A 27,617-nucleotide genomic window follows, 5' to 3' on the forward strand; every position below is an offset into this window, starting at 1 on the left:
AATAAAAAACAGAGCTTTTGATGAGGGGTTTGGATGATCACCAAAATGATTTGAACATAACTAAAAACTAGGGAGTGAGATATTGATTCATCACTCGATGTAATTAGTCAAACACACCAAAAAAACAAACCATATCAAAATCATATATGACAAAACAAGAATAGTTCATAATCATATATTCATATATCATCAAAAACACACTTTTTCACAATCTACTTTGATCAACTAATAATCTTAGCAAAAGGGCATCAAATTTCTACAAAGAATATTATTCTCCATCAAACCCAACTTCAGGGTGCAAAAGATTAAACCATAGTTCTTTACTTTGTAAAACTAATGATTCATATATAATTTATGGCGATGCAACCATCACAGTTTACATTCAAGATTACAACACACAGAGATACATAAAGAGAAAAAGAGAGACAGAACACAACATAATTACTTGAGAAAACTAAAAATCAAAACAAAAACAGAAAAAAAAACCTCAACAAGTAAAGTAAAAATTATTATAAATTAAAAGAGGAAAAAAAAAATGGTATCACCACCAACCATAGACGACTTGGGTGTACCTCCGCTTAAGCCATCTGAAACTTTTAGTAAAAGAGCCTTTGACTTTGCCTTCAACACCATACATCTTATAGCTAGCGACCCTTTTCTTCCTCTGGAGCTCCGGGTCCGTTATCCCCCAAGACTTCGATCTAGGTATCGATTTCTCCTTCTTGTTCAGATCGTATATACTGTTCTCCCTCGTCCCGTAAGGAGTGCTATAGCTCCTGAAGTCTCCGGCTTGGTTACCACCGTTGTAAGGCTGGATCTGCATCCCTCCGTCTCCATACGGTCTTTGACGCCCGAAGTCTTCCATATACACGCCGGCGACTTTGATCGACAAGAATCTTTTTCTTTTTTTAAAGGAAAAAAGAAAATAAAACACACAGCTCAGAGGAGGAGAGAAATAATAATAATTGGAGGAGAGAAAGAAGATGGAGAATAATAGTAACGCTAGTGTGTAAGGCCGTGTCTTTTGAGCTGGTCTCAATTTGTCATTCCACGTTATAGTATTATTTCTTTCTTTTTCTGTAATTTAAGAAATAAAGCAAATGGAAAACAAGGGAAAAGCACAAAAAAATAAAGAAAGAATCTGATAAGATTTTTTCCTTTTTTTTAACAGAAAAAAATAAAGTTAAAGACTTGTCACGTTATTTTTTAACACATAAAAGTAAGCATTAAAAGTAAGTAAATTGGTTTTAGTAATTGACCGTTGACTGTTAATGTGCTTGCATTACCCGGTCAATGGCAAGTTGTGTGTTGTGTGTGATAATAATAATGTTCACGAATCCAAAATTAATTGGCGTGATGTTTGTATTCAAATATTTTTCCTTGTGAACGTGACTACCAGCAAAACATTTTAGGACCACATATTATACCACTTTAATCACTGTCTTAATTTTCCACGAGCTATCATTTTCCCCACATGAAGAAAAAAAAAAAAAAGTAGATGCTAACTTTCTAAAACTAAAGTATCAGAAAGTAATTTAGAAAAAAACGAAATATTTTATCATAGCAAATGGGACCTCTCTTAGTTCTCTTAGGCCTTAGTAAACTGAGCCCAAGCCCACACAGGCTCTTTAACATTCCGGTCTACTACTAACGGGGGAATACGGATATGCTGCTATATACCCAGTGCCGTGCCTAGACTTATGGAGGCTTAGGGCAGATTTTTATATATGTAAAAAAAATAATTTAGTATTAGTTATTTTATTTTATTTTATTTAAGTATGTGTATTATTTTATATTTAGAATTATCATTGGAAATTTTATTACATTTCTTTAATAAATATATTTTTCAAACATTTTAAAACATTTATAGGAATGATATTCAAGAAAATTATTATTTTAATGTATTTATAATGGTTTAAAAGAAAAATACAAATAATTTATACAAAAAATATGGCCTATTATGTAAATATATTTTTTTGGTGGCCTAGGGCTATTGCCCTTTTTATTACATGCTAGGCACGGCACTGTATATACCGAGAATTAAATCTCAACCGAATCAATCGATTTAAGTAGTAGTAAAAGATATGAGAAGAAAAGAATTAAATAAATGATGGATGAGATCCACTGAACTGACCAGCGTGGTTAACACTCGTTCTGAATTCTGATATGTTCCAGTTCCACTTACGATGTGTGGGGTTTGAATCCAAATTACAAGTCAAAGAGAGTATGCCCCTCAACATTTGATTCCAGCCTTATCGTTCGAAACTATAGTACTATACCGTCAATTTTTGGGGATCAGATATGTCATATATATATATACAACGCACGATAAGTTTTAAAATTTTACTTACTAAAAAAAAAAAAAAACCCCCAATATATTTACAAATTTCCTATAATTTTAAAATTCCGTCTGTAAGTTTTGTTTCGTAATTTCATTTATTAGTAAAAGTCGTCATTAGCGATGTAAAACTCTTACGCATTAATAAACTCATAAACGGCAAAACCGAGTCAGTTTTTGTTCAACCGGTCAAAATCATACATAAATGTTTCACAGATAGAGTTACCAATATATATGAACGCAAAATTTCTTCCATCAGAACGTAAATACGTACTGTTTGGGGGATTATTAACTAGAGCTAATTGTACCCCGTAATTAGTGCAATGAAGATCACAAAAGTTTAGTCGGTTAGTGAAACAGTAGTAAACTGCATTGAAAAGAAGAAGAATAACAGGAAAAAAAAACAAATAATAAAGTAATAATTTGTGCCTATGGTGTTATTCATGTGTGTTTACCTAAAAAGGAAAGTTATCGACGAAGGACAAACGTAAGCGCGTTTCCATATTCGGAATTATTAGCTAAGATTTTTATTGTTTAAATTTTGTGGTATATATCCTACTCTGACATAGAAGGACTAATTTTCCTACTCTGCACCATTGCCACAATGCTCACCAGGTGTCATCATTACATATTCGCCTTCTCGACACTTCGGCTGTTCGGCAAATCTCATCACCGAGGTTTTAACTTTTTTTTTTTGTTTTCTTTGCTCTCTTAGGGTTAAATAAATAGATAATGGAAACTTTTGAAATTAAGTAATAATGATGTGGCTTGTTCCAAACGGAAAATTCTTATAGTTTTATTTGTCATTTTGTATCCTACTAATTCTAAATTCGGATGGTTTATACAAAGATTATACTAGAGAATATCTTTTGGTGGAAAGATTCTTTTTTTAATTATATAACATTATAATTTGTGATGGTGTAAAAGACGAATTTGATGGAAGAAACCATACATCTAAAGAGAGCATATCTCATACAGAGTTTTAATAATTTTTTTGAGAAAAGCATGCATGCTTTAAGCTTTAGCGCCGTATTGAATATTTGGGTGTGGCTGTACTTTTTTTTTTCATGATGAGGCTCTGTTGATATGTAATTGGTCGGTCCAATTTTATATTCCACAATATTAGAAAGAAGTCATCTATGCTTTCTTTGCAAATTAATCTATTTCTACATGTTTTAATATGAAAATTAAACTTCATCCAATGTTTGGTTGACAAACTGCATCCATATGTTATTCCAAAGTTTTGGACCAATTAGTTATAAATGTGCGTTAATCAGTTGATACGTTTAAGTTCACATTACAGTAATACAGTATTCAGGATATTCCGTAAGTAACTTGTCACAAAGAGCCCATTTGATCTTATGATTATGTATAGAAGGTAAATATATTTGACAAAAAAAAAAAAGGTAAATATATATATATATATATATTAAAAGTAAGAAATTATGTTATACATCTCTAACAACGTGCAACGTAAATAAATAGACGATTTATTAGCATCCCTATATTTTATGTTTGACAAATACTTTAACAAAAAAAAATGTTTGACAAAAAATTATTAGTATTATTAGCAAAAACAAAAGACACCTACGAAAAATCAAGTAGTAATAAATCAGCATCTTAATTAGTGGATGTATATACATATATATATAGTTGCATTTCACGTGGTTAGAATATGGAACAATCTTTATCAATAATACATGAGAGAGATTTGGGTTTAATTATTATCTCTTTATCACTTTGTTTAATCCCAGTACTCTCTCTCCCATTTGGCTATAAAAAGCCCCGACAGGTCTCAGTTTCTTCCCACATCCGAAGATAGAAAGATGTAAGGTCTATAGTCTTGATCTTAATTCCCTAATAGAACATTGATATAAATATATGTATACATATATATTGCATCGAAAAGTATAGATATAGGCTGAAATTGGTTGTTGAGGATCGACTAGCAAATTAAGGTATTCGAGCCTGGTCACATGCGGAGAGTATATATGAAAGGTAAGAGGAGGTGACAGAAGAGAGTGAGCACACATGGTGGTTTCTTGCATGCTTTTTCTTAATCACGGTCTCATGCTTGAAGCTATGTGTGCTTACTCTCTCTCTGTCACCCCCTCTCTCTCTCCCTCTCTTTCTCTCTATTTTTCAACTTAAAAGGTTAATTATAGTTGGTAATGATCTTTGATATATTTGAGGTTTTAATTATATTATCATCAAAGCTGTCAAAGTAGTTCGAAGGTATGAGAATTATGCAACCTCTCGTTTTCATTGTTTAACACTTTAACTATTACTTCGTTAATTACGTCTAAAAGATAGAATATCTTATTTTTATGTCAAATATTTGGTTCTGAATTGTAATTAACGTTTTAACTGTGTACTATATCATAATATAAGTATCATACCATTTTCAATCATGCAGGATTTAAGCAACCATAGAATTTTGGGGGAAAATATCTACTTGTGGACAATGGAAAAAAATCATTTTTTTTTCTTTACCTGAAACGTTAAAATTTGCTATAAGCATAAATATTATGTACTATTAAAAATTAAAATTAAGGACTATTATATACCTCCTAAAAAAAAGTGTTATTTATGATAATTTGGACGTGGAGTTTTTTTGTTTTTTTTATTATGTTGGGGTACTTTTTATGTCAATATGAATCTGCCTAGCTATCATATTAGTTAGATTTAGAAGAATTTGGCTATATAGGTTATTTTAGTGTACCCCGCTTTATATATGTATCAATGTATGTACGAGTTCATGCAGCATACGCGAAATTTGGACGATGGTCGACTTCACCTATGCGGAAGACGGGTCTAGTTTGTGGATGAAAGACGAGTTTGCATACATAAACGTGACATACATGCATGATATATTATTATATATACATGTAATATAAGCTGTCAATTCTTCACATAGGTTAGTGGATGCGAAAATTTGTAATTTGTTCATATGTGTGATTATGTTAATTATGCAAAGAATATATAAAATGTATTATTCATTATTCCATCAAATGAAAACCATTACCCCAAAAAAATCCAAAAATTTTACTGACAGAATTACAAAATAAAATCAGATTTAACATAGAATAATCTTATAGAAATTGTGACTAAAATACCAATTTGATATACCTTTGATTTTGAAGCTGCTGATCAAGATCTCCCCAACGAAATTGCTCCTTCCTTCTTTCTTGGAAATCGTTTACCTCTCCTCCTTGCAAATTGTAGACGAAATTTAAACACGTTTTTGCCAACTTTCTCATTAATTCAAAGAAATACTCAAAATCGGTCATATATCATATATGTGCCTAATTAATAAACTCCGATGTGTACTCTTTCACCCAGATAAAAGATTTGAAAATTACGAGGGAATCTGTTTCTTTTATGAATTATGACCCTAGGTTTTACTCCTTGAGTTTGGTTAATATAAAATTTGAAAATTACGGGAAAAAAAAATTGAAAACTACGAAAAAAAATAGTATAGGGTCTTGTGTGGCCAAATTAAGATTAATAACTTATTGCAAGAATGGCTACAAAATCTTACTTGCAGTTTTTTTAATCAGTGACAAAACAAAACATAAACAATTTGGATGGAGTCTCAATTCGACATAGTCCCATCAAATTTTATACCATCTAAATAATCCATTGATATTTTAGTTTTTAAGCTTTTGTCGTCTCTCTCTCCCCCTCTCTCTCTCTCTTTATAATATGTATTAGCATATCATTCTTACAACAAAAGACAAATAAATGAAAAATCCCTCAAGACTCAGGTGCTGTCTCAGGAGTCTGCGATGGAATGGGACTGTTATCTTCTTTCTCTTTCGGACTCTCGTCTTGTTTCTCTTCGGGTTGGGAGGCTACACCATTCTCTGATGCATCCTTTGTGTCGGTGCTGACGACCTTTGGAGATTTGTTGGATGGTTCTTGAGAGGACGATGAAGCTAAGATGCGACCTAGACCTTCGTATGCGCTCTTGGCATCCATAATGATGGTCGCACCACCTGGATAACATCGGCCGAAGCATGTGGCACAATGTGGAAAAACCACCTGTATGAACAAAGGGCCATGTGAGTTACATTGCTGAGTTTTGACTTGTTGATACAAAATTGACATGTGATGAGATGTAAAACTGGACCTCAACAAAAGCTCGGCAAAGTGAGAGGAAGAGATTTGATTCACTGAGTCGAAGCATCCGAGTTGTATTGTATCTTAGTAAGGAGTCAGAGACAGCCTGAAGTCCTTTGATCAGTTCATGAGCAACAACGTTCTTCAGACTTAGCGGGGCACAAGGACGTAGTTCGTTCAAAGCAGCAGATACACCTGTGGACATAACCGGGATCGTCAATTGCAATCAGACTGGAAAAAAAAAAGATCATACAAAAGAGATACAATTTCCTTTTGCAACATTTGTAATAGTGAGAAGAGTTAGCAAGGGTTATTATTATATCTTCTATAGTATTAGAATCGATAATGTATCATTCTCTCACCGTTTATGAAAACTGCAAGAGGCGGGTGCTCCATCAAGTATGATGGAGGGGTGACATCATCTTTGCTATCTTCATTAATACCACTTGATGGGAAGCCAACAGATGGTAGTGGAACCCATCGATGTGAATCCAAAACTAGCTGGAAGTAAAATATTAGGAAAAATTTAACTGAGAAACTCAAGAGTACAGCATGTGGTTGATTGGAAATCAAACACTGTTCGAGCTGAGTTCCATGCCAGAACAAAAGTTCAAATTTCGCATTCACCCACCTGGAAATTCTCAACTGCTGTACTCATGTTCTTAGAGAATAAGTTCAGAACCGCCCTGTAGAAAGTATGGGAGTTAGATAGTGAACTTGTACATAGATAAAAAAAATCATGACAACAAGTAAAAAGGTAACAAAAAAAATTGTTACTCTTCAAAAAGTGGAGGAAGCAAACCCCGGAAGTCTAGCCCAACCCAACCAAGCCCCATCGCACAGTACTACACGGTCATGAGAAAAAAAGCAAAATGTAAATCAGAGTTTCACAGTGAATCCAGAAGAGAATACATTAGATGTAAACAAAAACCCACCATGCACTGATCCAAAATATTTGATAGAGATCCTCCTTCAGTAATCTTTGGAAGCATAATTTTCAGAGTCTTCAGGTGTGATGTTATTTGATGCATGGCCCAGCTAAACAGAAGTCCACCATCATAATTTTCTTCACTCCCCGATGTGTCATCAGCAAAAATAGCTCGATATTGATTAACTACATCAAATAAGTGCATTCTGTGACAGTTTATCATGCCTTTCAAATACTCATAAGCATTTTTCTGGTCTAGATCCTCCAGAATCCCAGTGAGCCATGCTTCTCGACATCTTAAGAACTGCAAAGACAAAAAGAACATTTCAGAATGAACAATTTCACAGAAAAAGAAAAACAATGTAATGAAGGACCAATGCAAATGTTAACACTTTATATGTAAAATAGTTCACCTGCAATCGCATTTCATACTCGCCAAAGACTCCTATTCGCCGTAAGTATCCAATAATCCGGAGACATTCTGGTAACTGAAGCAGAGAGCATTAACAAAATATTGAGCCTACTAGATTGCTAAGCCTAAGCATAGTTTACTGAATCCAAACAAACTACATTCACATGAAACCTGTATATTTGAGCGTAGCTTCTGGAGAAGCTGTGAGAGAAGTGACTGAGTTGTTTGTCTAACTTCCGCTGCAAGTGCTTGGATGACAGGCAATCTTGACAATGATAGAAGATTAGTTCTTAGGAGCTAAAATCTAAAGTTTCAGGGCTTAAGTAGGCAAAAGAAAACAATATACTGGGAGAAAGATACCAAAAAAACTCACTTGGGATGCATGGTTGCAAGTTTAGATACAAATGCTTCGAGGTCAAGAGCCTCATCAAAATTTCCGTTCCTCACACAACTGCAGAAAGATAACAAAAAAAGTTTTGAATAGAACTTGTACACATTTAGAAGTTTGATAACGCCAGGAATAAGTTCCGCTTTTCTCTCATGAAAGGCATGAGCAGAGATTGACAAGAAATCAGATTACACTTTTTGGAGACTGACAAGAAGAAATCGGATTAAACTTTTTGGCAGGACTAATAGCTTACGTGTCCATAAGCTGAGGAATCTCAAGCAAGTCAAGAAGAGTACTGTGATTTGCCAGCAAAGCTTGGTTCATCTTCCTCTTCTCCAGAATATGCTCAGCGGAATCGATAAATTCTGTGCAACCAGACGTTAGTTTTGGGACTTCGCCTATCTGCAACATGTGAAAAGTACAGACTTCCGACATCAAAATTTGATAGAAAAAAACAAAGAAAACATCTCCAAGGATGCAACTGCTACTACTGTCAGAGGATATTTTATCTGAAAACATGGAAGCTCAAGCTACAATCTATATTCCTAATCCACTGATTCATTCACCTATTCTCAATAGGTTTAGCTTAACTTGATTAAACTTGAACGTGGAAGCTCCACCTAGACTACAACACAACAAGACCACTGAGTCTACAAAAGTATAGAATCAGAAAACAAACACGGTTCTTCAGCTTAACTTGATTACAATCTATTTTCAAATTACTCCACTTTCGACTATTGAAGGCTCCAGAAACGACTAGTACTAGTCCAACCTTTTCCACTAACATTTCCAAAAACTATTTCAGATCCTAGCAAGGATACTAGCACTGTCACTAATCGTAATTTCTCTGCCAGGATTCAGAACTAACCAAGTGAAGCAGTAGAGCTCAATTAACAAATGGAACGAACAGGTATAATATATTTACCAGAGACTCGAGATGCTTATCAATGGAGGAAACTTCCTGACGGATCGCAAGCAAAGCATCAGCAGCGGTGATAAACGCGCGGTAATTTCCAACAGCGACCTCTTGCATTTGCCTCTGAATCCGCTCCGCATCAACTCGAAGCAGCTCCGGCTCCTTCAAAATTTATTCAGTAACCGATATTAAGATTCAGAAACAAAAATCCATGCGCGCAGAGATATCAAAAGAGAGAGAGATACCTTGTGGAGACGATCAAGAGTGAAAGAGAGGAGCTCGGAGACGTACGGTTGCTGAGTGGCGGAAGCGAGAGAGAGAAGACTCGCCGTCGCTTCCGGCGGAGACATCTCCCCAACCTCCGTTGCCATTTCCGGATCAGACTCTTGTAGCCCGATGCTATCAAAAAATCTCCTCAAAGAGAGTATACAGATCCAGAAAACACACGAATTTTCAAATGTTTCTGTGATTTGTTTTCTGTTCTTGGATCTGAATTTTTTCTCTTCTATCGTCGTTAATTGAGTTAAAGAACCGAACCGGATTATAACCGAAATTTGGTTCTACAAGAATTCGGTTCGATTTGGAAAATAGACCAACTTTTTTTTTTCTTGCCGGCAAATAAACCAACGTTACCCGAGAATAAGATTTACGTGCATTTCACTTTTGTTACATATGTAAACTTTAAAAACTTCAATTAGCTAGTAGATATTATACTTCAATTAGCTTGTGGCTTCTTGATAAAACTAATAACCGAAACTGTAATCGAAATTGTCCGATCCGGTTGGACACATTTGGCTAGATTTAGCCTATTAGCTTGTTTTCACATGCCTGAACACTTTGATGTTCAATGTTGCATTGATGAGAAAACAATCTTATATTACAACAAAAATGAATAAACAATAGTATACTATATAAGTAAGTATTTAACAATATAGAGGAGTTCTTCACACTAACGAACCGTTAAGAAAGATAGATAAAGAAAATATAACAAAAGAGATCAAAAAGGAAGAAGAAAAGAGAAGATTGGCATTTGATGCCGTGTAGAAATAGAAATAAGGGAATGGGTAAGGAGGTTGTTGCCCTTGTGACTGTCCCTTTGGGGATGGTGGCGACGGTGGCGCTGATGGGGGCGAGCCTTTTCCATCGGAAGATATCTGTGGGGGTGGTGGTGTGGACTCAAAATAGTAAAACCGTGGAGGCGGTGGATGGATGACGGTAATTAACGGCGGCGGTGAAAGTGACTGCGATAGTGGCGGGGGAGAGTGTTTGTGTGGCGGTGGAGGCGGTGGAGAAGTGGATGATGGCAATGCGGGAGACGGAGGTGGTGACGAAGACGTGGAGGGAGAGGGTTTTGAAGGCGGAGGAGAGCAAATGGTGGGGCATGTGGAGCATTCACTGATGCAAAGTGGTGTGAGGACATCTGTTTGATCGGATGGTGATGATGCAACTACTACGACCATGACCAATGCAATGACGATGATGATGAGTCCCATGTTGATCATCTAAAAAAGTTGGTGTTTGAGAGAGTGGGATAATGTTCATTGCTTAGTTTAGTTGGTTGGACATTTATAAATTATCTGATGGCTTGATACTAAGATGCTTTCTTGATGGATTGTGTTTTGCTGGAAAGTTAATAGTAAATTTTGAGAATATAAAAAAGACAATGTTTGTTAAGCTTTATAAATTTTCTTATTTTATCTTAGGGTAAAGATGCAACATAGCTTTTTCGAAAAAAATATATTATTAAGCCTAAAATTTTCAACATTTTGATATGCGGGAAAATATTTTCCTTCCTAGATAACAAAAGACAATGTTAAGTCCGTAAGTTATATAACCGGAGTTGGAGGTGAGAATGATATTTTTTAAAAATTTGATTTCATTATATTTCAAATGACTTATGATATTCCTTTCTCAACTCATACTCAATAATAATCCATTTTATGAAGCAACTAATCCTAGAACTAAAAAGTGTCGCACTCTCCATAATTTTTTGTTCTGTCATTATTGTTCTTTTTTATACTTTGCTTTCAAAGCTGGCTTTGTATCGATTCCATTTGATAAAGGTCGTCATTGTATTGATTCGTTCATCTTTTAATCTTTTCTTATGTTAATCTCTTGTTCTTTGGGAGCCAAGTATTGCTTTTAGTTGTAACCGGGTGAATTTATAAAGTTGAAACAAAAATTAATTTGAACTCTTTTTAAGATGAAAATAAAAATAATAACCCATGAAGCTTTCCACACAAAAAAAAAAAAAAAAANATATCAAAATCATATCCTCTCACAAAATTAGAAATGAAACTTCAGAAGAACATAAATGTTTGAATAAATTAATAGCTTCGACTTAGTTATGCTACGAGAAGAGTAACAATAAGCCGCCACTGCATTTTGTTCAATACTTTTTCATCGGAAAGCTAGAAAGAAAGGTGGAAGCTATCATGTTACAGAGATATATAATATTAACAAGGGTTAGATTTTAGTTTAAGTCATCTCATCATGGCACTTCACTTAGCACTTTCTTACTTTCTTTCTTGAGAATCAAGCAATCTTTCTATTCAGTTCTTCGTCAAAGTCTTGAAAAGATTTAAGAAGCATATGATCTTCAGTCTTCAGACCCGGTTGTTATTTATGGCATCCTAATGAATAAGACAGTGTATTATTGAAAGTGTAAGCAATTGGGGTAATTTAACTTAGAACTTTTTCAAGACTTTGTTTAGGGCTTCATATGTATAGTAATATTACCTGATTCATTGTCCATCCCCAAGCTTTTTAACCGGAGAAGCTCTGGAACTATTTCTTTTCCAAGATCTGGTCTATCTCTCTTCCTTAGCTCTGCACATTGTAGACATAACTTAGCAAAATTTGTAGCTTCTTCGACCGGCCAATCTGTCACGGCAGGGTCAAGCAGATCCTTGAAAGTTCCTTTATCGATTGCCCTCGACACATGATGAGCCAAACCCATTGGATTCTTTGCAGTGATGATCTGAAGCAGCATTATCCCTAATGAGTATATGTCTGATTTCGTGGTTAACTTGCCCGTTTGCTGGTACTCAGGGTCTATGTAACAGAACGTTCCTGCTGCAGATGTCATGTGGAACTGCGTGACTGTATTAGCCACTGACGCCGGTACTAACCGAGCTAATCCAACGTCACTGATCTTGCTCACGTAGTTTTTATCTAACAAGATATTGGCAGGTTTTAGGTCACGATGAACCAGAGGCTCTGGCTTTGCTTGGTGAAGAAAGGAGAGTGCAGTAGCGATCTCTGCAGCTATTTGAAACCTTTTCCTCCATGAAAGAGGAGGCGAGTTTCCTCTACGGAAGAGTCTATCCTCTAAGCTCCCATTTTCCATGAACTCATACACCAAACACCCATATTCCGGACATGCACCAAGAAGAAGAACCATGTGAGGATGTCTTATGCTACTTAGAACCTCGACTTCTTGTTGAAATTGTTTCTTTCCTTGAGCAGCATCAGGTCTCAAGACTTTAATGGCGACAGGAGTGTGATCAAGTGTGCCATAATAGACTGGTCCATACCCACCTTCTCCTATCTTTCTGTTGTTTGCAAAGTTGTCAGTAGCCTCTTCAATCTCTTCAATTGAGTATCTTCTGTACCGGACATCGTTCTGTACCAAAGCACTAAGAGCACGATCTTTCTCCTGAGATTCTCTTCTTGCTTTAATCTCTGCTTGCTTTCTTCTTTGTCCTTCCAATTCCGCCATTCTCTGCGCTTTCTCAGCTGCTTCCATCGCAGCTCTGCACTTGGCCTTCTCCATCTCCGCAACAGCTAAAGCTGCCTCTTCAGAAACTCTAGCTTCCTCAAATCTTCTTGCTTCTTCCATTTTCCACAGGTTAAGCTCATTTGCCTTCAAAAACCAAGAGAGAGCCAGAAAGTATCAGATGGAGCACACACAAAAAAAACATCCTCGTCAACTAGCTCTTGAACAAAGTCTTACTTTCTTTTTTGCATTAAGAGCTTCTTTGCAGGCTGAGCTATACATGTCCATGGTTTGCTTGAGTTCAATCTTTAACCTTTTCATCTCAGCTTCAATATCTCTCTGCAAATAACCATCTTAGTGAATACTAATCTTATCCATCATCATAGACATATTGCTCTTACTGTGTTTAAACATACCGTTGATTGTGAAACTGACTCATCAGAAGAAGCTGATGCACCAACAACGAGATCTAAATTCTCAGCAGTGAGGTCAATAGAAGCACCCATCATCATCATAGACCCAACATCACCTTCATCAGTAAATGAGTTTCTTGCAGAAGCAGAGTTCTTTTGACATCTTGGCTGCCTAAAATCATAATTAAAGTCCAATGATCCATTTGTAGGAATCTTCTGCATTTCTCTCACTGGTTTGTATCCATTGCCATCATGGGAATGCCTCTCTGGAGTTGAGTTCCTTGCATTACGCTGATTCCTACAAATGTCCTCAAGACACATAACTTTTTTTATTGCATGATTTACTACAAAACCATCATACCCAAATTACGCAGACATTACCAAAGAGTACCTAGGTAAATGATCTTGGTCATTGTCAGGTACATGAAACGTGGATGAAGGTGCACGAGGTGGGACGAGTGTGTTTGTGATAGGTCTTTGAGCTGTTTTCGAAGACTGGACTTTGCCTTTAGAGATGACATAGATGGAACAAAACTCAGGCGTTGATTTGAGAACGGAAGCAGGAACGTCATGTGATTTGGTGAACTTGAGAGATCTTGCGAATGGGCTTTTTGAGGATGATCCCAATACGAGGTTGGTCACAAGGTTGTTGTTCACGTAATCCAATACTGCTTTCGCTACGTCTGTATCGTCTAGAATCACCTCCAGCATTGTAATCTAAAACATTGACAAAAGACATACACATCAGGTATGGTTTTTTTTTAAAAATGCATATAAAGTGTTCAATGAGAAATTTATATACCCCTTTGCGTGCACAATAACCTCTGTATGGAACAAAAAGCTGGTTTAATTCATTATCATCAACGTTACCTCCATCTGCAACAACAACATTTGTTAAAGTTAATTTGATTAAGAAGATAACAACTAGGATTAAGGTGAATGTGAATATGAGGAGAAGATACCTACGGTTTGAATTTTTAAGACGAACATGGACTAGAATCATGCTGGTGTTATTATTCATATTGAAGAGATGATCAACGGCCCAACGAACAGCGTAGTGACTGTTCTTGTCTTTGTCAATGGCGACAACCGTGGAGTTCACTGGTGCGTGGCCGTGGCCATCCTCCGATGGGTTAGGACGAGCCATTAATTATATTCTAAATAAATTTAGTCAGGTGTTACCAGACCTCTCTCTCTCTCTATCTCTTTCTTAGTCGTGTCTGGGAACAAGAAGAGAGGAGAGAGAGAATAGCAGAAAAAGAAGAAGAAGAAGAAGATTGTGAAAAAGCTTTTCTTCTTCTTCTGGTCTTTTAACAATTCTCTCCTCTCTTCTTCCTGTTTTTCAAAGTTTGTTTCTCCCACGATGAACAAACTTTTTTTTTTCTTTCCATTAGAACCAAAACAGAGAAAAAACCGGGAGTCAAGGATTTATATTAACCATTATTTTTTGTATAATCGCTTTTTTTAAGGAGGATTCTCTATTTTATGGAGGGGGGGTTGCTTCTTCTAGAATTAAAACATGCAAAATCTTTCTTTGTTATACGGATTAGCTTCTAGATTGATTAAATTACCAAGTTTGTATTACAAAATAAACATATGTATATAAATTTGGTTAATAATAATAATAATATCTAAACTCTTTTGAGATATTTACAAAAACCATTAAGATATTAAAATCTCGCATGTCGGTTTGCATCTAATTTGTGGGTCCGAAAAGAAAAGAGTGGCTGTCACTACTGAGTTTTAGAGCCACTCGAGAAACGAGTGACGTACCCTGACGAATTGGAAGACTATGACATGTATAGTATAGCATCAAAAAAACATGTCTTTTTTTTTTGGTTTGAAGCATCATAACAACAAAAGTATACAAACCAAACTTGTTGGCTCATTCTTACTCACACTCCAGCAGAAAACACACCAGAGAATGAAATCTCACTGAGCTATATTGTACATTCATGTTTACCACTCATCAAAAGAGACTGGAACTAATTGTATAGTATGTGTATATATATAATTTAAGTTTCTTCTATTCCCTCATATATCATCTGTGATCTAAAGATACAATAATACATTATGCATAAACCAAAGAATCAAAGTAAGTTTTAGTTTTATCATATAAGAGGAAACTATAAAAAGAACATTTCCACAGTCTTTTTTTTTTTATAGGAACGAAGTACCCGCGAGGCCGTGATGCAATAGATTATGCGAGATGGTATCTCTTGCCTTCATCGCATTTGCCGATCTCAATGCGTTTTCAGGCAAAACCTCATCATCAATCACTTCAACCATCAGCTCCGGCTCCATTCTCTCCTCTCTGATTTCACATATGTTGTGAAGCACACAGCACGCCCCCAAAACCGTAGGCAGATCCTGAAGCTTCACTTCAGTACGTTTCTGCAGACACGCCCACCGTCCTTTTAACCTCCCAAACGCTTCTTTAGCCACTCTCTGCACATCACTCATCTTCTCGTTGAAGGCGTGCTGCGTCCAGGTCAAGTTCTGTTGCGTGTATGGAACCAAAACCCAGTCCAATAGCGGATGCCCCGGTCCACCAGCTACCCACATCCCTTTCAACAAACCTCCATTGTTAGCTCTTTGATACAACAATGACTTCTCCAACACTTGATCATCAGGCATTGACCCTGGCCATCCGATGCACAAGTCAGTAAAAACACCTTTCGGGTTCACAACGGCCTGAATCGTGATCGAATACGAAGTCTTCTGGTTCCTCTCAGTATGCCTCTTATTGAAATAAGCAGCTACACTAATCTTAGGAGCTATGATCGGAATGTGAGTGGTATACATAGAGCCAACAACGTTTGGTATACCCGAAACCGATTCGAACGTTTCTCTAATGTTTCTAAGAGACTCATCATCAGGCCATTGGAGATACTTAGGCATCAAAACATCTTTAATGGCTTTACATACCTCAAGAACAAGCTTGTGGCAAGTTGAGATACCTAAACCAAATTTCTTAGAGACGAGACGAAGCGGCTCACCAGTGGCTAATCTCCATATACAAACCGCGACTCGCTGCCGCACGGGAATCGCGTTTCTCAACGCGGTGTCTTCTTTAGCAACCGCGGAATTAAGCTCGTCGCAGATTAACGCAAACGTGGATTTGGACATTCTAAACGCTTTTTTGAAATCCTCTTCAGGATAATCCAATCGGCTACACTCTTCCCACCAAGCTCTGCTCCGATCTTTAACCCATAACCGTCTCTGTTGACCCGAACCCGTACCTGTACTTTTAACCGATCCGGATCCGGTTATCTCACTGCTCTCCGCCTCAGCCTCCGAAGCAACAGCAGCAACGGAAGCAACGGCGGCGCGTGACTTCTTGAGATTGATATCACCACTCTCTTCAGCGTCGGCGTAGTAATCGTTGAGATCGGAGTAGTAATCGGACATGGTTCTAGCTCTTTTCCGGTAATTAGATTGGAAATCGGACATTTCGCGGCGTGAAGCAGCGTTACGAGCTTCTTGGTCTTGCTTCTCGTGCTCCTCCATCAAAAGCAGAGAAGTGAAGAAACCTTTGAGCGTTTTGGTCTCGTTGCTTTTCTTGGAATCTACCTCAGCACCGTCGAAAACATCACAGACTTCTTCTTCTTCCTCTTCTTCTTCCTCGTCTCCGTAAACGGCGGCGGAGGCGGCTTTCATCGAAGTTGTGTTGTTTCACGTTTTGTTTTGAGTTCTTTCTTTGTCTGTCTCTCTTTGGATTTGGAGTGGAGGAGAAGATTTAATATTTTTGGGGTTTCATAAATAAGAAATTAAGTCTGTATTTAAAAAAAAAAAAAAAAAAAAAAAAATTGGGGGAGATGGAGACGAAACTTGTGGGATGAGTGTGAACACGCAAGTTGACTTTACTAAGCCTATGCTATATACTCTTTTTATTTTATTTTTCTTTTAATATGAATTCTTATTATTTATTGCTCATTTTTATTCTTTTTTTTTTTTAGATTAAAATATAGACAGCAGTAGAGAAAAGGCAGAACCAGTTTGATCCTTGTAACATTCATACATATTTGGAAGCAAACTATGTGGAGTACTGGAGTTTATGAACGTATGTCGGAAAATATAGAGTAAACAGGTGAATTCAAGCTAATTTTGAATCTAATTCTTTGAATCAAACCAAGTTCTTAATTTGCGTGCTGCTTTTTAATTCGAGGCGAAATTTATTGACTAACATTTACTGTTTTTTTTTGTTGCCACTATTTTTTAGCATGTGTCTATTAAAAAGTATAAATTTATCAATTGTTAGAATGTTGTAATTTTCTTAGAAATGCTAACCATATTTGTATTCTTTGGCCGCACTCTTTTAACTTTCTCGTTTTGAACTAAATCCAAATGAAGCGATCAAAGTATTTGAAGTAAAATATTAGGATATCAACAAAGAGATTATTATTTCTACAAATATAAGAAAAGATGAGCTATACTTAAAAAAAAAAAAAAAAAAAAAAAAAAAAAAAAAAAAAAAAAAAAAAAAAAAAAANAAAAAAAAAAAAAAAAAAAAAAAAAAAAAAAAAAAAAAAAACTGAAGCAAAATAAATACTAATAGATTTGAACTATTTATCGATGAATAAACACAACATGTGATGAAATGGTATTAATTTTCGATAACAACCGGGATATTTTCAAGTCGATTAATTCCTAAAATATGTGAAAAGTCAGGTAAGTAAAGCTAAAAAAACTAGATTCCATGTTTTGTAGATAAGTTATTGGCAAATTAAAATAGTTTGTGATATTTTGTTGGCAAATTCCATATTTTGATACTTGATTGTATTGAGATGAACAAGACCTAGAAAGATACACGTATGATTCTCTTCTCTCTCTTCATGAACCGGTTTGGGAAAATATGAGTTTAGATATGGACATCTCTCTCCACCACTCTTTTTATTTGTTAATCATTGTCAACAAAATTTGTTGTAAACGTTGTTTGTTATACACTTGTGGAGAGTGGGTGTTCACACTTGACACACATTTTTTGTTATATACGAACCCAATAATATAATATAAGATCTTAAATGATTTTCACCTAGAAACCGAAAGAAGGGAGTGTGAACACGTCAAGGAAGTATCGGACATTGTTTAAGTCTAAAATGTATTTGGCGGTGTGGAACGTTAGGTGGCCGATGGAGACTTTTGGTCCCACGCTTTGTTTCTTTTTCTCTTCTTCTTTTTGTGTTTACTTGAGCTGCCAAATGAAGGCATTTTTAGGCGATCTCTCTAGTTTCTTTTTTCTACTCGTAATATTTAGATATTATATAATTTTTCTATAACTAACATCACATAGTCATAGTGGCCTCTTCCACCCCGCTTGGATTCATGTTATTTTTTGTTTATTCAGAAAATTCACAAGTCAAAATTAAAACTAATCTTAAAATATTCAACTGTTATGTGAACCTTTTGGCGAACTAGAACAAGTGTGAATGTGATCTTACGTTAGTCCCTTATACAACATAACAAAGCACGCAATAGAAAGACTCTTTGTAGGGTAAATAGAGAATAGTTTGGTTAACGAAAAAAATTGTTTATGTCGCTTTTTTCTCCAAAGGAGAAGGTTATGTTTGTAATATATATACAACTGATAACATCTACCGATCAAAATCTAATTTACGCATTGAACCATTAAGTCAAATTATTAAAAAAAAAACTAAACTTTTAGTTAAGTGATTTGTAAATACGGAGTTAAGTGAGAAAAATAAACAGAAAAATATTGAAGTACTTTAGACAAAAAAAATCGTGAAACAGCAGAACTTGGGTAGAAACAGCAGAATCAACTGTACAGTCGTCTAGACAGAGTCACACCGATATTATAACGAAAACCTACAACTGGTTTATTAAGTTTGAATAGTTTAGCGCGAAGATAATAGTCCACAAAGTAGGCGACATACAGAATACAAAGGACACAAAAGACTGATTCCTTCAAGACATTTTCTGCTTTTGATGAATTAATTAAATTCATAGCATCACATTGAATTCTGTATTAACATAGCAATATATAAATTCATTTAAAACGGGACTAAATTAACATACGCTCTGGCTCTGCTTTTTTGTTTACTAAAAAAGAACTATGAGAACCTATAGTTCGTATATCTTCTAGTAAACGAAAAAAGCATGTGGTACCACTGTATGCCGCAAGATTCGTGTATCATGCTATTCATAAAAGCTGGTAAAGGAAGGTTTTAACTCTCTGCACAAAACTTGATTTGGCTTTAGTTTCCGTTGAAGTTTTTTTGCAGATTTTTCATGAAACAATAATATTGCATCAATATATAAGACTGAGATTTTAGATTTCATAATACTACAAATATTGTAGATGAAGAACCATTTACATTATCCAAAAATACAATTGCTTAAGCTGTGCACAACAGAGGATTAGATCACAAATAAATCATTTGAAAAACAGGAATGACCAACTGCTCTGTTACGCTTTAATCGTTGACTTGGATATAATAGAACTCTTTAGTCAGGGTGTACAATATAGCCGACATGTCACATTAGTGAACACATCAAATTTTGCCTCATAGGCATAGATGCTTCTAGACTTTGATATGAGAGCTTTCTTTACAAAAAAAAAACTTCATTGATTAGAAGATCATACAAAGAGAAAGATGAACAGAGAAACAACTAATAGTCCCACATTCGAACCACAAACTTATTGCTTCACTCCCATTACATCCACTACAAAACCGAAAACAAAACACAAAACACAAAACACGATCACTGACAAACAGGCTCATCAGGCAACTTGAACCTGAATAGTCTTCGGCTTCTTAGGCTCAGGAGGAGGAAGTTTCTGAACAGTAACCTTCAAAACACCGTCATGACAAACAGCAGAGATCTTTTCCAAATCAGCATTCTCAGGCAACTGAAACTTCCTCATAAACTTACCCATCCTCCTCTCCATCCTCACGTACTTGACACCTTCGTTCTCTTTGCTCTCCCTCTTCCTCTCTCCGCTCACCACAAGCACGTTCTCGTTCTCCACCTGAACCTTGATCTCGTCTCCTTTGATCCCAGGCATGTCCACGACGAAAGCGTAAGCGTTCGGGTGCTCGATGACGTCAGCTGGCGTAGCAGCCATTGCCTTGGCGTCTCGCATGTAAGCTCTTGATGGATTGTTTCGGCTCTTCTCGTTGTGCTCTTCCGGGACTTCGAGCATGTCTTCGAGGATTGAGATTATCGGAAACCTTCCCAAATCCATTGTGAAGTTTGTTGTGTATTATTAGCTTTCTTGATTCTTGACTCTTTAATCCTTGTGCTCTTTTTCTTGTTTGATTGATATTTCGTTGGAGAAGTGGTGGAAATTTATATAGGAGTCAAGGTGGATAGTTTCTAGAGTGATGTAGAAAGTGATCGTCTTCGTCTTTAGAACAGCTTCGGTATTGTTCCAGAAACGTCTTGATCGTTCTGGTTTTTGTGTATTTGTAATGCGGTTTTTGTGATATAGTGTTTTCTCTGGGCTTTTAAATTACGAGTACCAACCAAGGCCCATTTGTTTCTGTTTCGGATATCTTTAAAAGGAAGGTAGTTAATTTATCCGGTTTGATACGGTTTTCATTGCAATTTATTTAAAACGGTTGAACCGGGTTAATACGCAGAGCCATCATGACTCATGGCTCAAAAAGCATCGTTATCATCATCTTATATCAGAACATCATCGGACAGGGTCTAAAGTGAAATGAAGTCAGCAGTTTCATCGTCACTCTTATTCAATTCGAAGAATCTTTTCAACCCTAATCCTTTCTCTCGCTTCACCCTTCTCAAATCCAGTTTCTTTCCTAAGCTAACTCGGAGATCGATCACTAATCACACCTTAAAACTTCCATCTTCGTCAACCTCAGCTATAAGATCCATCTCTTCCTCCATGGCTTCCTCTTTCAATCCTGAAAAAGCCAGAGTTCCCTCTGCTCTTCCCCTACCTGCTCCTCCGTTGACTAAAGTTAGCTCCTTTTTTTTTATTCAATTAGCTCTGTTTTCGATTTTTCTTGATTTTTTTTTTTTCAATCATATCAGCGTTTGATTGATCTTCGTTTCCTGGGTAATATATTGTAGTTCAATATTGGATTGTGTCAGCTCTCTGTGACTGCTGACAAAAAGAGAAACATCTCTCACGCTAAAAACGCTATCGAAGAAGCTGCTTCCAAAGGAGCTAAGCTTGTTCTCTTACCCGTGAGTTTTTCTTCTTCTTCTTATTTAGCTTAATTGACATTGATCTTTGGAATGTTTTTATTGCTCATGAATTTGATTGTTTTTGCCTGAAAGAATTTGGCTTTTTATCTGTTTGTTCTTTGTGGGTTCAATTGTGATGTTCTCTGTTGGTTAAATGTATACAATTTAGTAGAAGTATAAGCTATTGAATAATGGGGGGTTTGTTTTGTTTCAGGAAATATGGAACAGTCCTTATTCCAATGATAGTTTCCCAGTTTATGCGGAGGACATTGATGCGGGTGGTGATGCTTCTCCTTCAACCACAATGCTTTCTGAAGTTTCCAAGCGTCTCAAGATTACTATTATTGGTGGCTCTATACCAGAAAGAGTTGGGGATCGTTTGTATAATACTTGCTGTGTCTTTGGTTCCGATGGAGAGTTGAAAGCTAAGCATCGAAAGGTACAAGTTTTTTTTTTTTTTTTGCTACAGCACTTCTATCTCAATCTTTCTTAGAAGAACTATTGAACTTTCCTCTGCTTTAGGCTATAGAATTATAAGATGCTAATCTTACTAACAAAATCTTGATTCATCTTTTGAGATTTAAAGGCCATAACGAGCCTAACCTTGAGAAGATTTTTAGATATTGTAATCAGTTGACGGGATCTAAGAGACTTTAAAAAGTAATTAGAATAATGTGTTAATTATGTTCTGGTTCAAGTTCTTCCTCCACTGAGTCTAAGGAGTAAAGATGGAGCGAAATAATAGCCTTAAATGTGCATGCTTATATTATCAGTTCCCAAAAAAATCTTGTTCTTGATTGTTTGTACTTAATCTTTTTTGGACTTGTGCCTACAGATACATTTATTCGATATAGACATTCCCGGGAAGATTACTTTTATGGAATCAAAAACGCTTACTGCTGGAGAGACACCGACAATCGTTGATACAGGTTTCAATCTGGTTTTGCAAAATACCATTGCTAAGCTATGCATAAACAATCATGTATCTTACATAAACCTATTTCAGTACTATCTAAAAATTATTTGGTCTTTAGGATTTTAAAATCTCCAGTTAGGTGTGGGATCCTCTTAGCTCAACGGACTGATCATGGAGTAGAGATCTTGTTCACCAATAATATTAATACGCTTTTAAGACGTTGCCAACTATTTTGACTAGGGAAATGTCTTTGTTGAGTATTCAAGTCATAGTAGGACAGTTCACATCACCTCTCACTTTCTAGTACTTAAGAGAAAATTCTTGCGCGGTGCTGTGCTTGAAAATAAATTTGGTTGTTGCAGATGTAGGGCGTATTGGAATAGGCATCTGTTATGATATCCGGTTCCAGGAGTTAGCTATGATATATGCTGCAAGAGGTGAGTCTTTAATATTATATGCTTTATCCAAATGGTCTATTTCTTACCTATCTTTTTCGGGTCGATAAATCGTTTTAAAGAACCTCATCAGTCATCATCACCCACATGTTTGATTTATTTATTTCAGGGGCTCATTTGCTGTGCTACCCGGGAGCCTTTAACACGACAACTGGACCATTGCATTGGGAATTACTACAAAGGGCAAGGTACATTTCACAGTCTAATAAAACTTGCTTGGCTTAGTTAATCAATAGTCGTTTGGTTAAATCATATTGCGCACTCAATCTGTTTTGTTCCGTTTCAGGGCTACGGATAATCAGGTACATGAACCAAAGTTAAATACTAGTATTGATAGTTCCAAAGAGAAATAAATATTTTTCTTGATGAATTAATAGAAAACCGGTGTTTCTCTTTGAGTTATCAGTACAAGTATTTATCGTCTGCTCTCCGGAATTTGTACTGTATTGAATCTATCATAGTCATGGAGCAGATGATAAAACTATGTCTGCTACTTTCTCTAGTTATATGTGGCGACATGCTCACCGGCCAGAGATTCAGGAGCTGGCTACACTGCATGGGGTCACTCTACACTCGTCGGGCCTGTAAGCACTAAACGTTTTCTGTAATACTTGATTAATAATGCAGCTTTAGTTGAGCATTAAATTCGAACTCATAAAATTAACATGACAGTTTGGAGAAGTATTAGCGACGACTGAACATGAGGAGGACATTATCATAGCAGAGATTGATTACTCTATCCTTGAACAACGAAGGTAATCACAACAACGCCGTAACTTTCCTGGTTTTTGATCTATCCCGTTATGATCTTATTATAATCCACTGATTGAGTCTCGCTTTTCACATTGTAGGACAAGCCTTCCGCTAAATAAACAGCGCAGGGGAGATCTTTACCAGCTTGTAGACATACAGCGGTTGAACTCCAAATGAATGCAGCAGAAACTGTACATTTGAATTCTCTGTTTCTGAGAGATGTGCAGGTTGTGCACAACTTCTTTGATCAGTCAATTCTCGGCAAGATATAAGAAACTCGGTCTTTTGGGTTAAATTGAATAAAATAAAGTCTGCTTAAGATAATGTCAAACTCCACCCACTTGTGCCATGTGTTGGTTGTTTATAAACTTCAATGCATTGTGGTCATAAATGGACTTGTGTGTGATCCGGAATCCACAAATAGCATTTGACTTTGATCACAATGTATACTATTTTGTGAGTTACTCAGTAAATGTCATTGTCTCTTTAAAACAACTCATATAGGGATTCCGCAACCATCATATTCAATCTCAGATACTTAGATTGTGCTGAAATATACGAATGTGCTTAGTAACTGTTTTTGCCTCAAATGTTCAGTAATTGGATATGGTGCTGAAATATACGAATGTGCTTAGTAACTGTTTTTGCTTAAGGCAAGAAATTGTCAAACCACTCTATCAGTTTGTGTGTTTGGCTATTTTAATCTACTCAAAACGTTTCATTAACTCTCTCAAGTCAAGACGAAGATCTAACCATGGTGCTTTGCGACACCAAGATTTGTAATATGTATATGTTTTATAGATGAGAAGAAGAAAACAGTATAGAGTTTTTCAAATTGGCTCCTCCTCCACAAGTGGATATAAAAGATTGAAAACGATAGAGCATAAAACATTGTCAGCGTCTACTACTACATGATTTGATGATCCGTGGTTATTGTTGAATGATAAATGACCGGACGACAAAATGCAGTTACACTTACAACAACAACAGGCTTTACAAGATTTTACACAGTGAGTGTGTGCTTTTCATAGTCTTCGGAGGAGACACGTGGCCCAAACCTATTAGGGGTAAGAGACGTATAGTAGAGTGGTCCATATACTCACAGCGCTCGCAGGGGGACTCTCTGCTAAAGAAGAAGTTGCCGTACGCGTGTGGGAGGCCGCACGTGCTATGGACCCCAAGGCCATGGTGCTATGCTTCACGTGCCAGGTCACGTGTGGGACTCCACCACAACATCACCGCGTGAATAAATGAATGAATCGTCTTCTTTTGTGTGTCAGCTCTATTTGTCTCTCCCTGACCAGCTGAATCTCTGACTCGCCCGTGCGAATTGTTTTCCCCTTTAATTTCTGTTTACCCTCACACATCCCTAAAACTCAAATAGTTGTTGTTTCCATTATAGTAAGACTCATTCCTATATTTAATATCAATATTGTGTTAACACTTATCTTTTTTGCTGGTTGTAAATTGTAAATCTGTTGATTCAAATCTATCATTTCAACCTCACTTTAGCAAACAAAACCTTACAGTTTTATTGCTTTTACTTTATAGTTTTAAATTTTTTCTTTTCTTAAACATACAAGCAGACATTAGTGTTTGTTCGTATGATCTACTATGTAAATAATTAATAATACTATGTGATAAAATAAGAATTACGACATAGTTATTTTTTAACAAGGGGAACACGAATATTTGTTGTTTTCATAAAAAATAAAACAAGAAGTCATTTTTATGTAAGTTTCAGTTTTGTACTAAATAGTTTGATTTAAAAGTCTTTTGTAATTGTTAGATTTTGGTACAAGTATAATATGGTCCAAGACTCCAAACTAGAAACAATATTTACGGGGGATTCTTCGAAACTGGTTGTGATAAGGAGATATCAAATGAAAAAAACATTGGCCGAAATGTGACAAAGATATAGGAATCGAAACAAGAAGAAGACATAAGTGTCTTTCATTAACAAAAAAAAAGAAAGAAAGACATAAGTGTTTATGAAATGAGGAACAGTGAAGAAACAAGAAAGGAAGGAAGCATGTGAGACTGAAAAAGACGCAAAACAAGTACAATACCTTAACCAGTCCTTGTCGACCCAACCAATGGGTAATGGGGTGTAAGAGACACTTTGCTTAAATTTAAAACACAATAATCGTTTAATTAAATTAAGACCCTACTTGTCTCTAATCACATCCTTTTCCAATACCCACCTACGTTCCAGATCTGTATAGACAATCTGAGACAATCCGTTATGATCTGGCTACATCTATATATATAAACTCGGTGTGAATAGCTAAGCAAAAAACTTGTGATAAAAAAGTTAATTTTCTAAAAATAGATCATTGTGTGTTTGCAATGTTCTACGTACGTCTAGTGTGTTCTCATGGCATATGTTGGTCATGACACGCCATGTAATGATTCCTTGAGAAAACTATATGTATGATAGTATTGAGTCAAAAGTTTGTTATATTCTCATTCCTTTATTTGAAATGATAGCAACAATCAGTTGGATACATTAGGTCTCTATATCATTAGTCTCCATATAAAGTTGTGTCTAATATGCTTGACTATAGATTGGGTTTATTCAAGTTCTAGCATTTCGACCTATATCCGATATCTAAGATAAGTTGTAGGCGATCCAATACTTGCATAAATCATTCAACTCGAAATCATTAGTCCCTCGCATAATGAGGAAAATGACATTGGAGAAATTACTACTATTAGGTACATTGCACACTTTAAACAAATCGAAGAATCCTCTTTGTGTGGTCCATCACATATGGTTAGCATACGTGAACAACACGCGCCGAGATCGCCGCTTATATATACAAGCCATCTCTCTCTTATAACCTCATTCGTCGTCGTCTTCTTCTTTCTGCTAAAAAACACAAAACAAAACAGTTTTAAGAGATCTCTATTTTGTCTCTTCTTCTTCTTTCTCGATCGAATCATGCATAAATCCAAAAGAAACCCGTCATTCTCCTCAACTCTCCTCGATGAAATATACAATTCCATCGATCTTAAATCCCAAAAAAACCAATCTTTTGTCGGCTCTGTTAACACTAGTACCAAAAAACAGAGCATTGTGTCCCGATCGGTTCCTGACCGTAAGATCCACCGTGATCGGTTCTTTGGCTCTGTCTCGTCTTCATCTGACTCAAACTCCAGCATCTTCTCATCTTCCGACACCGAACTAACTCACGGTAAGAAGGTGACTTCTTCGTCCAGACCGTTATGTTTCGGCCCTTCTAAGACAAAACCAAGAAAAACAGAGGACAAGACTCTGTACCATCAAAACAGAGCAGCCCGAGTGTACGACGACTACGATTACACCTCCGACGTCCCCAGATTCACGAGACACGACGAGAACTGGGAGCATTCAAGAATAAGAAGATCCGTTAAGAGCTCCTCCGGAAACCTCAAGAAGCCCAAAACCCCAGCTTCACCAGCCGGAAGAATCGTCAACTTCATAAACTCGTTGTTCAGCAACAACAATTCAAAACAGTCCAATGCTGTTAAGAGTTATCCGAGGAAGACGAGTTACGACGACTCTGCTTTCGTTAGGAAAACATCTAATGATTACCATTCATCTACTACTACGTGCTCTTCAGCTTCTTCTTTCTCGAGGTCTTGTATGAACAAAAGCTACGAGAAATCATCTGACCGTATCAAACGAAGCGTTAGGTTCTCTCCTGTCAATGTGATCGTCCCCGAGAGCTTTACAAACAAAGGAGAAGAAGATTATTTCAGTAACGCGAGAAAGTCGATGAAGAAGAATGTGGAAGATGGAGGAAGGAGATCAGTGGAAGAGATTGCGAGAGAGTTTTTGAGAGATTATCACAAGAACCATGAAAACAGTTTGGTCAAGAATAATGATTTTGAGGATTACGAAGATGAAGATGAGGATGATGATGATGATGTTGCAAGTGATTCGAGTTCAGATTTGTTTGAGCTGGATTTAGTTGGGAATCATCATCATCATAATGTGTACGGAGATGAACTTCCTGTTTATGAAACCACTTTTGCTGGTTTGATCTTGTGAAACCTTTTTTTTATTACTTTAAACTTTAGATTTTCGTCTTTTTTTTT

The 27,617-nt window shown here is 36.3% G+C and overlaps 8 protein-coding genes across 9 annotated transcripts; 2 read left to right on the forward strand and 6 right to left on the reverse strand.

Moving 5' to 3' along the window:
* Window positions 303-1,047, reverse strand: LOC104735212. Its single transcript, XM_010454958.1, has one exon. It carries the CDS (start codon window positions 863-865, stop codon window positions 542-544), a length of 324 nt encoding a protein of 107 aa, XP_010453260.1. The 5' UTR covers window positions 866-1,047; the 3' UTR covers window positions 303-541.
* On the reverse strand, window positions 5,914-9,475 carry LOC104735213 (conserved oligomeric Golgi complex subunit 8). The gene is made up of 12 exons (XM_010454959.2): window positions 9,350-9,475; window positions 9,114-9,266; window positions 8,442-8,590; window positions 8,174-8,251; window positions 7,972-8,065; window positions 7,802-7,876; window positions 7,396-7,692; window positions 7,238-7,305; window positions 7,092-7,146; window positions 6,823-6,961; window positions 6,471-6,655; window positions 5,914-6,382 (listed from the first exon to the last, which is right to left on the reverse strand). Exons 1-12 carry the CDS (start codon window positions 9,473-9,475, stop codon window positions 6,095-6,097), a joined length of 1,707 nt encoding a protein of 568 aa, XP_010453261.1. The 3' UTR covers window positions 5,914-6,094.
* On the reverse strand, window positions 9,930-10,880 carry LOC104735214 (proline-rich receptor-like protein kinase PERK9). Its single transcript, XM_010454960.1, has one exon. It carries the CDS (start codon window positions 10,604-10,606, stop codon window positions 10,049-10,051), a length of 558 nt encoding a protein of 185 aa, XP_010453262.1. The 5' UTR covers window positions 10,607-10,880; the 3' UTR covers window positions 9,930-10,048.
* LOC104735215 (U-box domain-containing protein 52-like) lies at window positions 11,360-14,485 on the reverse strand. 2 transcript variants are annotated; one of them, XM_010454961.2, is made up of 7 exons: window positions 14,202-14,485; window positions 14,038-14,111; window positions 13,627-13,952; window positions 13,239-13,533; window positions 13,060-13,161; window positions 11,844-12,969; window positions 11,360-11,737 (listed from the first exon to the last, which is right to left on the reverse strand). In XM_010454961.2, the coding sequence occupies exons 1-7, from the start codon at window positions 14,380-14,382 to the stop codon at window positions 11,724-11,726; spliced, it is 2,118 nt and encodes a 705-aa protein (XP_010453263.1). In that variant the 5' UTR covers window positions 14,383-14,485; the 3' UTR covers window positions 11,360-11,723. The 2 variants fall into 2 exon arrangements, with proteins under 2 accessions (XP_010453263.1, XP_010453264.1); XM_010454962.2 differs by having other exon boundaries at window positions 14,198-14,305.
* On the reverse strand, window positions 15,158-17,019 carry LOC104735216. The gene has a single exon (XM_010454963.1). The coding sequence runs from the start codon at window positions 16,893-16,895 to the stop codon at window positions 15,396-15,398; it is 1,500 nt and encodes a 499-aa protein (XP_010453265.1). The 5' UTR covers window positions 16,896-17,019; the 3' UTR covers window positions 15,158-15,395.
* LOC104735217 (17.6 kDa class II heat shock protein) lies at window positions 19,802-20,536 on the reverse strand. The gene has a single exon (XM_010454965.2). It carries the CDS (start codon window positions 20,440-20,442, stop codon window positions 19,978-19,980), a length of 465 nt encoding a protein of 154 aa, XP_010453267.1. The 5' UTR covers window positions 20,443-20,536; the 3' UTR covers window positions 19,802-19,977.
* On the forward strand, window positions 20,874-24,029 carry LOC104735218 (omega-amidase, chloroplastic). The gene is made up of 10 exons (XM_010454966.2): window positions 20,874-21,180; window positions 21,294-21,410; window positions 21,625-21,849; window positions 22,246-22,339; window positions 22,689-22,763; window positions 22,891-22,969; window positions 23,068-23,083; window positions 23,285-23,365; window positions 23,454-23,536; window positions 23,633-24,029. Exons 1-10 carry the CDS (start codon window positions 20,920-20,922, stop codon window positions 23,709-23,711), a joined length of 1,110 nt encoding a protein of 369 aa, XP_010453268.1. The 5' UTR covers window positions 20,874-20,919; the 3' UTR covers window positions 23,712-24,029.
* LOC104735219 (protein BIG GRAIN 1-like D) lies at window positions 26,400-27,611 on the forward strand. The gene has a single exon (XM_010454967.1). It carries the CDS (start codon window positions 26,479-26,481, stop codon window positions 27,568-27,570), a length of 1,092 nt encoding a protein of 363 aa, XP_010453269.1. The 5' UTR covers window positions 26,400-26,478; the 3' UTR covers window positions 27,571-27,611.

Source organism: Camelina sativa, chromosome 13 (genome assembly GCF_000633955.1).
Source record: "Camelina sativa cultivar DH55 chromosome 13, Cs, whole genome shotgun sequence".
Taxonomy (NCBI): Eukaryota; Viridiplantae; Streptophyta; class Magnoliopsida; order Brassicales; family Brassicaceae; genus Camelina; species Camelina sativa.

Bases quoted from the DNA above. Each gene is read 5' to 3' on its own strand.
- LOC104735219 (XM_010454967.1), top strand. From the start codon at position 26,479: ATGCATAAATCCAAAAGAAACCCGTCATTCTCCTCAACTCTCCTCGAT.
- LOC104735218 (XM_010454966.2), top strand. From the start codon at position 20,920: ATGAAGTCAGCAGTTTCATCGTCACTCTTATTCAATTCGAAGAATCTT. The intron at 21,850-22,245 runs GTACAAGTTTTT...TTGTGCCTACAG, and splicing joins TGAAAGCTAAGCATCGAAAG to ATACATTTATTCGATATAGA. The intron at 22,340-22,688 runs GTTTCAATCTGG...TGGTTGTTGCAG, and splicing joins ACCGACAATCGTTGATACAG to ATGTAGGGCGTATTGGAATA.
- LOC104735216 (XM_010454963.1), bottom strand. From the start codon at position 16,895: ATGAAAGCCGCCTCCGCCGCCGTTTACGGAGACGAGGAAGAAGAAGAG.
- LOC104735212 (XM_010454958.1), bottom strand. From the start codon at position 865: ATGGAAGACTTCGGGCGTCAAAGACCGTATGGAGACGGAGGGATGCAG.
- LOC104735217 (XM_010454965.2), bottom strand. From the start codon at position 20,442: ATGGATTTGGGAAGGTTTCCGATAATCTCAATCCTCGAAGACATGCTC.
- LOC104735213 (XM_010454959.2), bottom strand. From the start codon at position 9,475: ATGGCAACGGAGGTTGGGGAGATGTCTCCGCCGGAAGCGACGGCGAGT. The intron at 7,147-7,237 runs GTAACAATTTTT...TACTTTCTACAG, and splicing joins CTTCCTCCACTTTTTGAAGA to GGCGGTTCTGAACTTATTCT. The intron at 6,962-7,091 runs GTGGGTGAATGC...TTTTACTTCCAG, and splicing joins CAGCAGTTGAGAATTTCCAG to CTAGTTTTGGATTCACATCG.
- LOC104735215 (XM_010454961.2), bottom strand. From the start codon at position 14,382: ATGGCTCGTCCTAACCCATCGGAGGATGGCCACGGCCACGCACCAGTG. The intron at 13,953-14,037 runs GTATATAAATTT...TCAATGTTTTAG, and splicing joins GTTATTGTGCACGCAAAGGG to ATTACAATGCTGGAGGTGAT. The intron at 13,162-13,238 runs GTATGTTTAAAC...GGTTATTTGCAG, and splicing joins AGTCAGTTTCACAATCAACG to AGAGATATTGAAGCTGAGAT.
- LOC104735214 (XM_010454960.1), bottom strand. From the start codon at position 10,606: ATGATCAACATGGGACTCATCATCATCGTCATTGCATTGGTCATGGTC.